Source organism: Gavialis gangeticus, unplaced genomic scaffold (assembly GCF_001723915.1).
Source record: "Gavialis gangeticus isolate Ggan-Ray unplaced genomic scaffold, GavGan_comp1, whole genome shotgun sequence".
In the NCBI taxonomy this organism is placed as follows: domain Eukaryota; kingdom Metazoa; phylum Chordata; order Crocodylia; family Gavialidae; genus Gavialis; species Gavialis gangeticus.
In genome coordinates, this window is record NW_017728997.1 from 30,561,217 (window position 1) to 30,572,005 (window position 10,789).

Below are 10,789 nucleotides of genomic sequence, written 5' to 3' on the forward strand. Positions count from 1 at the left end.
GGGACACAGTACCAGACACTTTTAAAAATGCCCAGCACTGCACTGAATGCATGTGTACAAATGTCCAGACTTCACATTCATTACGGTTTGCATGATAAAGATCAATATGGGCACATCTACACATGCTGATTTAAGGCACTTTAGCCTGATTTAAGGTGCATTAAGGGCACGTGTCTACACGTGTGTACCTTTAATGCACCTAAAAGTGTCACTTTTAGATTATTTGTGACTAAATTTGACACCTGCAAAAGCAGATATCAAATAGGGTACAAATAGCTAAAATGCATTAATGCACATGTAGATGCATTAAGGTGCATTAACTCTGTGTATGGACTGACATGGGACTAACTTTAGTCAGTCCATGGGACTAACTTTAGTCCCATGTCAATCCAGCTCTGTGTATGGACTGACATGGGACTAACTTCAGTCCCATGTCAGTCCGTGCACACAGCGTTAATGTGCTTTAACGCATGCATGTGTAGACATTAGTAAATCACCTTAATGTGCATTAAGCTAATGTGCATTACATTTAGGCACGTGTTTAAATGCACTTAAATGCATGTGTAGACATGCCTTATATGGTTAAAATCTCTTTTACATAACTGTAACATTTGAAGATTCACAAGTCTTCTTCTAAGACTTTCTTTTTCCAACATGCCATCATCTGGCCTGTTTGCCACGTTTACTGTAGAAATATTATCTACATAAATATATCATTCTGTTCAGTTTACTGTGCAAGTGAACAGAAAAATATCTAAAGCCACTTTTACACACTAGAACATTTCTAATTGTCACTATAACAGACAAGATTGCAAGACTACGGGTGAAATCTTGGACTTCAACATCAGTCACAAAACTTCTACCAATTTCAGTGGGAACAGGATTTCACCTAAGTCCTCTCATTTTCATGTAATTGCCGGTAAATCAATTGCAAGAGAACTATCTTTACTTTCAATTAAAAACAGATTTAAGGTGAGTTTACTGACCTGAAATGACTTAATAAATGTCCACAATAAAGTTCGGATTCCTTCACCCCTACTGAGAAGCTTCACCAGTCGCATCACCCGGAAGAGACGGAAAAAAGTGATGGAGATTCTAGCGCTGTCTTCAGAGTTCTGAAGGGTATCATGGAGAAGTCAAATCAAATACAGAGCACGGCATGCAACACTTTCAGAAACAACATCAAATGCAAAGGTAAGAGAGGTAAGATTTGAAAAATGTATCTGTAGGGCCTTTTCATGTTTATAAGCACGATATGAAAGGAAAAATTACATGCTAAGAACACAGGACCTTTAGAAATGCCTCACACATCACATGCATTTCCAAGTTTTTCAAGTTTGTTAATAGGATCATGTTGGGTTTGTTTGTAGCAGAGTTCAATAGTACATTGACAATGAATGCAAACCACTGCATACACCTTTCAAGTAGGAGAGTTATGAAGAATACAGAAAAATCAGTGGAAGATTTAGACATGGTAAAAGAATAAACTCAAGTAGAGATAAAACCACTGGGGTCACTTTACTAATCTTACCCCAGACTCATCAGTTGTGACTGTTTCAGTTGGCTTTGGCTTTAAAAAATTAAGAATATTACATATTAAAATAAAACAAAATCAGTGTTACCATAAAAAGGAAGAAGGACATTTTTTATTTCTAAATGTAAATTAAGCTTTTTTTTTTTTTTTGAAAAATTGTATACTTCTTGGATATTCTTATTTAAAATGCCTTTCAGCATTTCATATTGCATTGCTGATGGAATCATACACAAAGCATACTATGAAAAAGCTGGAAAATAAAGAATAACTAGAATAGGGCCTGTTTCTACTCCTAAATCAGCCAATGAGAGCTTTGCCATTGACTTCCAGGAGAGAAAGATGCTTCACACTGTGGAAATAAACAGTAAATAAAACTAGAGACAAAAGCTTTTGTCAAAGCTGGATTTCTCAGTCTCTTTTACAGTACTCTTCTTTGAGGTTTAATTAATCATTCACTGGTTTGTCCAACCATATGCAAATAATTAGACTTTGATAATATCATGTTAAAGTGAAGTGACTCACTGAGCTATTTAACCATATTATTCGCTGCTCAATATTCTGCTTGGCGGTGCCTAACTACCCTGCTACAGAGATAAGCTATCATTCATAGCACAGTTGATATTTTAAGACTGCTTCTGTTTTAAGCTTTGTTGCTGATGAAAAAGAACTGTATTCTTATCCAGGCAGGTTTTAAGTTTGATTTTTAAATGGGTATGCTAGAACTTAAAGGAACAAATGCTATCCGGAATAGCTCTAACAACTTACATGGGATCAAACACAGGTCTGAAAACCATGGGTAAAATTCAAGGCTAGACTGACTTCCATCTATACAAGGAAGTGAAAAACCATGCAGAGATTTCACATGTGGAGTTTTCCCCGGACAGTCCCCTGAAATGTATAAAACTTTCCACGTGTCCCTCATTTTAGGCCTCCCTGGCAAAAATAAAAGTCAAAGCTTATTCCTGAAGATGAGCAGAAGTTTCACTTTTGGAACCCACAGATCCCTAGCAAATTCATGGACACTACTCACAGCTTCCCTGAAGACTGGGCATGCTGCTCTTCCTGGAGTTTTTAGGTAAGGAAGGATGCACTACAATAGAAGCTGCTACAAACTTTTTGAAGGCTCTCCTAATGAGTTTCCCCTCATATGGCTCTATCTTTGTACTCACCTCTCCACTTGTGGCTCCCAAAGCTACAGTGCTTACCAAAAAGAATGGTACAATTAATTTCTCCTGCAGCACAGGATCCTCTCTGCTTGCAGCTACTGGGCCCCAATCCACCCATCTGTTCACAATTACCCATGGACAATTTTGCTGACGTCAACAAGACATTTTGGGTCTGTCTGGTTTGCAGACAATGAGGTTAGATGGGATAAGGGAAAGCAGAATTTTCAATACCATGTTCAAACCTTTTGTTGCACAGGTGAGGGACACATTCTGCCTAAAACTTATTCTGTAACTTTTACAAAGTGCATTTTTAGAACCCCTAATATATGGGACTTTTTATTCATAAGGCAAGATTCAGCTCTTAATATGCTTAGATGTGCTGGAGGGATGCATATGGGCCTCACTACAGGTGGATCCCCTGGAGGAATAGTGGTGGCTGTGTCCTAGATTCTTCTAGGAAACCATGTGCTGAAGTAGAACCGCTGGGAAAAGTGCAGGATGCTCCACAGTGCACTGTACACCTGATGCACCTCCTTTCAGTTGGTTGATATCCAAGAGGTCACCAGGAGGCATGCAAGAGAAGAAGCCAGCCTACATGCATACCCTAGTCATCTACAGTGCTTTTGCATTAAGGCTGGTACAGAAAGGTGTGTCTCTGTATGAGCAAAGATTGCAGGCTCATCTGGAATAACACTGTATTATTCCAAACAAGCTGTATGGAGGACAGAGGCTCATGTAACCCCCCTTCTTTTCACTAAGACAACTTCTGAGGCCCACAGAAAAGAATCCCAGTCTCCATTTTTCTCAGTATTTCCCAATCCTCTCCTTGCAGAAACAGCCTTGCATATTTAAATGGTCATAAGCCTACGTGAAATGATTCTTAGATCTGAATGCAACAGGCTTTCATTCTGCATCAGCAGGCCAAGCCACCCTCTCCCCACTCTCTCCCCACCTACTGGAAAAGTCCCTGGCTCCTACCCTAGGGGTCTTTAAGACAAGGTTTGACAATCACCTTGCTGGGCTCGTTTGACCCCAGTACTCTTTCCTGCCTTGGCAGGGGGTCAGACTTGATGATCTGCTCAGGTCCCTTCTGACCCTAGAAACTATGAAATTATGAAACTATGAATTTAGAATTTAATAGAGATTAGAATAAGAGGGTCTGATAGACATTTGCTAAGAATCTACAGGTGGTTCACTAAAAATCTACTGCAAATTTAATAATCATCTGTATTGTGGCTGTAGCAGGGATCTAATAATTTATTACAATTGGAAGGAAGTCCAACAACCAGGAGAAATGTTTTCAAGTTCTATTAATTTCTCTAGGATTTTCCATAAAGACACACACATTTTATATAAAATGAATCTATAAGTTCAGAGTGTCCTCTGAGGAATCATCAGAACAAATCTTGGTCTTCACTACAAAAACATTAAACTGACATAACTATGCCAGAGATCCTCCTGGTTGGGATGCATCTTATACCACCAAAAAGGAGTGGTTTTGCTTGCACGAGTTATTCTAGTTCCCTGAACAAAATAGGCTACACTTACAAAGACGTTTTTTTGTCAATATCTACAGGAGGCCTTTTGCTAATAGAAAAGTGTCATTAAAATGGCATCCAGAACCAGAAGAATACATGCGTATATACATGGCTGCTCTGTAGGGTTCTGGTAATTTCTGAAATCTAAAATATAGACTCCAAAACAAAGATTCTAGAGTATCTACAGGTTATTTAAAGGAATGCTACCTAATTGCTACATGCTACATAAATGCTAATTGAGGACTAGATTCTGTCCTCAGATATCTGAACAAACGTCATTAAATACAGCACTTTGTAAAATCAGATACAGTGTCTACATGCTTTAAGCATTTGTAAAAAAACACAAGAAAGAGGTTAAAAGAACACTGATGTAAGATAACTACTGTATCAGAAGCTCACTGAATATTTTAAAAAGTAGAAGTGAACCATGCAAATATAAAACAAAAATATCATGAAGGATCATTTATTTCAGAAATAAATCAATAAAGTAACTTACTTAAATCAACCACAAATCCATACCGACATGTGTGGCTCATCAAAATATCAGTATGGTTGTTACTTATGGAAATAATGGCTTTCTTTGACAAAAGAGACCTAGCACTATGCCAATTCATGCCACTTAGCTTTCTCACACAATGCTGATTTTGCCTCCATTTAAATCAGTGGGGGATTTTCTACATGCTTCAATGGGAGCAGGACTGGGCTCCAAATATACAAGTAAAAGGATTAGGATATTAAAGTCCAATAGGAAATATAAACATTAGCTCTGGGGGGATTGTGTTTAATAACTTTTTAATACATTTAGTTATTGAAAATGATGTACAGGGAAGTAAGATACTTTTCAATATTGATGATTAAAGATACTATCCATGGCTACTGTATTGGAGAGTAGTTTTGAGAATCCACATTTTCTACATATTATCACTTCAATTACCACCCCTGAATGGCAAGACTGAGATTTTATTAGATTGCCAAATGTGTACAGTACTGCTGCAGGTACTCAGGAGGAGGTAGATATAAGATCCCTTAAGATTTTTTGTCCTGTCTAAAAGTCAATGGACATATTTGTATATGCATACAACCACTTCTCATAATTTACCTTTTCACTAGTTTCCTTAGGATACGTGATCTTTATCCTCTGTTTATGACAGCTAATCTACTACTGTTAGAGAGGATTATGATATCATAGACAAGAAATTATGAATTATAGATACTGGTGAGAACAAGTCAGGGCTGAAAGGGAAAAATATGTCTTCTTTACAAATAGTCACTAGTGTAGAGCTGGGGTCACTGAAATACACTTCTGCTGAAATGTTGTTTTTCACCTCATGGGGGCAAAAACCTTCAACTTCTGGCCCTCCGAGGCCAAGTACTTTCAATACCAAAGCTTTAAAGGAAGAGCCTTTTGTATCCAATCTCTCTCTCACACATTTGTAACGTCAGTTACTACATCATCTAGGTATCTACTCCAATTAATGGAACTATGCACAGCGTACTAAAGATACATCTATAAGCAAGAAGTTCACTGAAAAACAAAGATTTTGGGCAGGGCACAATGTGATCCTTTTAACCAGGGTGCGAGTTTGAAGGACTATTTCCTACAAGCACCCTGTTTGTTACAATGTGCATCAACTGTTCTGGTTTAACTAGTAGATTATAGTAATCCAACTTCCCAAAAACCATGAGCATTGCCTGCTATACCACTGCTAGGTTTGGTAGGTTTTGTGTATTTGAAATTACCAACTGTACTAGATTACAGCAACATGTCCCCAAGGAGACAGGCACATATCTCCAGGGACTGCAATCCAAGATGACTGCACATAACTCAGACTTTCACTTCCTTTGAGGTTTGGTTTACCTGTATTACAACATCTGTTGAGCATAAGCCTGTAGAACAGGAAGTCTATTCAATGAGCCAGTTTTGCCTATACTGATTGCCCTATAGGCTCACTGGATTTATACAGGTATACATGAGGGCCTAATATATCTTTTCTATAGGTCACGATCCAACTACAAAAGGGGCCTGAATTGGTGAAACACGTAATTTTATACTTAATGTTGAACACAAATTTAAGTTCACCTGGGGATAATACTTTCTTAGCATGTGCTTACATTTTGAGTGACTCAGTATCCACTTCAGCAATTTTCTTCTTCAAGAAAGAGTAAATGATAACAAACCTTTCCTCTTGACTCACAAATCCAACCTGCTTTACAACCTGCTTAAATTAATACTTTAAGGTCAGGCATCTAGTTGTTGTATATAAGGAATTAAACATATTTCCCAAGATAACGCCTTATATTCTATATCAGGGTTTCCCAAAGTTTTGTTTCAGGAGGGCCATTTAATGGGTGAGATATGCTAGGGGACAGACATAGCATAATATGCCTTCATATAAAAAGTTACAATAAGGGAATTCAGCATCATTGTTTAATTCAAGCTTGAGTGGAATTTACGCAGCTGATTTTCTTGCTGATAATCTGAGGTAACCAAACTGCAACTCTTCATGTGCTGCAAACAAACACTTCACAAGCTGCACGTGGCCCAGACACCATGTTTTGGGAACCCCTATTCTACAACCCACATACTGCAGTGAAAGTAAAGCTTCAAATAAACATATTTTGGAAATGCATATTTTAAGCTATAATATATCAAATTGCAAACAATGTACAACTGATTGAATCAGGCATTGGAATCAAACTGCAAGTCTGTGTTGAAAATAAAAAAATGTGGGGCTAGGCAGTGAATGTTAGTACACAGTGGAGTTCAAATATTTCTTGTTATGGCCATATGCCAAAGGACACTACATCTATGCCAAGGCATGACATATTAGTTCACTGATGACTGCTAAAACAGCAGGAAACATCTGAGTTACAAATACATGGTGGCAATCATGCAGGTTAAAAAAGCATTGAGGTTGCTAAAACATCTTTTAAAACATGAAGGGTGACCTCAGTTTCTAATAAAAGTGTAACAGCAGTGATTATATCAAGTAGATTTTTTTCACAGTATTACAGATGCTGTCTATGCTCCACATTCAAAAACCACTCTGTCCTCAGCATTTCTTCTTAGTTTAAGAAGCTCGTTGGTCAGTGTACTGGCTGTTTTGGGTCCCATTTAGAGGAACCTGACTCTCTGCACCTCCTAAGCCAGGTGACTGGATTTCACTGTAGGGATCAAATGCCTAAAGGCTAGATACTGTCATGCTTAACCGTTAGGCTAAGTACAGACATTCAAAAAGCCCAAGCCTGAATTGTTTCAATCTTTGCAGATTAGTCTAACCTGCATAGATTGAGCTGACAAGCAAGTCACTAGACATTCACTTTTGATTCCGGAAACGCAGACCTGCAGTGGCCCAGGCTAGAAGCCAGGGCTCACTAGAGTGAGCCCTCCCTTCCCTTCTACAGTGGCCTGAAGGCTAGAAGGAAGCTGAGCTGGGGTAAAGGGAGGTACAGCCAGGCCCCACGTGGTCTGACTATGATTGGGGAGGGGTTTAAATCTCAGGGTTTAAACCTCAAGCCTGAGTATGATTGGGGAGGGGTTTAAACAGCAGCCCCTGTCATGGTGTCCCAGGGAGTGCAAGCCTCTTATCTGCCGCACTATAGGTGGGAGCAGAGCAGGCACAGCTGCTACAGCCTGCACAGGTGAGTGGTGGTGGCAGTGGTGCTGGGAAGGGTAGCTACAGGGGCTAAGGTGAATTTTTGGGTGGCCATACCCCTCCAAGCTCCCCCTAGCACTGCCACCACTCTTAGCCTCTCATAGCCATCCCTCCGAGACCCACCACTGCCACACACCCTGCCCCACTCCCACCCGCAGCACAGCCCCCAAACCGAGAAGAGGTTTGTGCTCTCCAGAACACCATCGGCTCGAGCAGCAGGGGTGGCATCATGGCCAGATGCTGGCTGGCATGGACTCCTGAGGCGAAGGGGGCAGGGAGGGGATTTATTTCTGTCTTCCTCCCCTCTCCCCCTGGGTCTGCCTGGCTGGGGTGCAGCAGCCTGTCAGGGGGCACTCAACCTGTTTATCCTCCCGTGGGGAATAAACCCTGTCCCTGCCTCCTTCACCACAGGGGGCCATGCTGGCCATTGTCTGGCCACACCCACACCCCTGTCACTGGAGTGGCGAGGAGGGGGGACCCTGACAGGGGCTGCTATGCCCTGGCCAGGCAGATACCGGCTTGGGTTCCCCAGGGGAAGATGGGAGGGATCTTGTGATTAATTCCCACCCCCTCACCCCTTTGCCTCAGGCAGCTGCCCAGGGCCAGCTGCCCAGGGCCCACTGGAGCAGCAAGCAGGGTGAAATACCAGGTAGGGACCTGGCTGGGGACCTGTGCAGGTGGGAGATGGGAGTGAGGGGGAATTAATTCTCCCCTCACTCCTTCACTTCAGGCAGCTGCTCTGGGTCAGCATCTGGCCATGCCCCCCACCACTTGAGCAGCAAGGTGGTTGGGGATGGAAAATGCCTGACAGGGGCTGCTTTGCCCCAGCGAGGCAGCCCCCATCTGGAGTCCCCTGGTGGGAGAGGGGAGGAAGGGGGGAATAAAACCCCTCCCTGCCCCCTTTGCCTCCGGAGGCCATGGTAGGCCAGCATTTGCCCATGCCTCTGCCCTTGCTCTGGCTAGAGAGCAGAGGAGCAGACAGCAAAGCCCAGCTCAGGGATGCAGAGTATGCTGGGACGCTGGGGGACTCTGATTTCACTTAAACCAGGAAGGGGTCTGGGACAAAAGTTCCATAAACCAGTTTGACCTAAATCAGTTAAGTCTGATACTACATTCAACCAGGTTCATCTTAAACGAGTTTGGGCCATTTTGAAGCTGGTTTATGTGCACTGAACTTCTGTTCTGTTACAGATTTAAACCAATTTCTGATCACTTAAACCAATTTATGTGTACCTTCTGTCTGTAGCCTTAGGCACCTAATTCCTTTATTGGATCTCTCCAAATATCTAATTGCAAATGGATAGATGCAAAGCACCTATTTGCATGAGCAATCATCTAAGGCCAGATTCTGCTACCTGCGGTCATACTGGGTGCATCTAAAAGTGCCCTTTACTGCAGAGTTGACTAATTCGCTCCACAGTAAAGTGTTACCATCTACACATGCACCAGTATTAGAGTACAGTAAATTATTTAACTCCACTGTAAGATATTACTGTCAGTGACAGGGGTTGACAGAGGGTGCCCAATACTGCCACCCGGAGCCCAGGGCCTGCACTCCCAAGCCTGCTGCCAGCCCAGGGCTGCTTCACGTTGGCTCAAATTGCTGCTGCCCCAGATGCACATGTAGATGCTGCCCCCAGGAGCAGCTGACTCCAGCTCATACTGCTCCAAAGTTGATTGCATCATGTTAATTTCATGTGTAGATGCATCCACTGAGTAGTAGCTTATTACACAGATGGTCTCAGTCAGCTCACTTGGATTACTGGAATTGACCATTTCACAAGCAGTAAGGGTATGTAGACATTAAGGGAGGTTAGACTGAGTTAAAAATGGCCACCCAATCTAAGGTAATTAGGGATCAAGGGGAGCTAACAGAGGGGAGGGGAGGGGTTTGGAGGGCAGCAAGCAGGCTCAGGGAGGATCAGGGGGCAGAGAGAGTCTGTGGGGAGGGGGTTGGGAGTTCCAGAGTCTACTGGGGTCAGCAAGGGGGATTTGGAGGAAAGCAGGAATCCATGGGGGAGTTGGTGGGGTCTGGGAAGTTTTGGTAAAATAAGGGGAGGCTTGGGGGGAGGATGGAGAGGATCTTTCCCCCACCCCTGGGACCAGGGGCTATTTTTGGCCTCCTGACCCCTACCTTCAGATGAACTACCCTTGCCATCCCACCTGCTTCTTCCCACAGCCCAGCTTACTTCCTCCTCTCCCAGCACTGGCAAACACCAGTAAAACCAGCACCTGCAGCAGCATGCAGAATGGGGGGTGAGCTCAGTGGGGTGCGGGGTAGCTGGGGGCTGATCCATTTGAGAGTTGGGGGGGAGAGGCCAGGAGGTTAAAATAGCAGTGCCAGGGGGGTAGGTAGGAAAAGCACAGCCCTGGGGCTAGGGCTAACAGCTAGGCTTTCTCAGCCCCAGGGCTGTGCTGGGAACTGTAGAGAAGTTCAGTTAGATCATCTTGTTGGACCCAATCTAAGTGTCACAAGGTCACGTAGGTGCCTTGTGCCTAGAAATGGGTTAAGAACAGCTGCCCATCACCAGGGGAGCTCAGCTACCAGTTGCTGGGGCAACCATGTTGGTCAGGTGACCAGAAGGGGGCAGGGTTGGGCCCTTAAAAACAGCCCAGGCCGAAGCCTGGCTGGCAGTTCCCTTCTGGCAGCTGGAGGAGCAAGAGCTCTGCAGTGGAGCCGAGCAGACTGATAGAACTAGTAGCTGCATCATGGCAAGGGGGGAGAGAACCCTGACTAGGAGGTCTTACTGGAAAGCCAGGTGGGGACTTGACTTTGTTATAGCCAGAAGGCTTATGGTTGTGTTGTAGCCGGTTGGCTCATGGTTTTGTGTTCCTTGTTGGATATTGCTATACCGGAGGACCAGGTGAGGCTGTAGGGGTGTGAGGAGGCCTCAC

At 43.1% G+C, this 10,789-nt stretch overlaps 1 protein-coding gene across 1 annotated transcript in view; it reads right to left on the bottom strand.

Moving 5' to 3' along the window:
- CACNA1D (calcium voltage-gated channel subunit alpha1 D) overlaps window positions 1–10,789 on the bottom strand; it is a 325,917-nt gene that overhangs the window by 110,849 nt on the left and 204,279 nt on the right. The window contains exon 30 of the mRNA XM_019504611.1: window positions 987–1,115. Within this exon, the coding sequence (XP_019360156.1) occupies window positions 987–1,115 (129 nt within the window). The remainder of the gene's footprint in view (window positions 1–986; window positions 1,116–10,789) is intronic.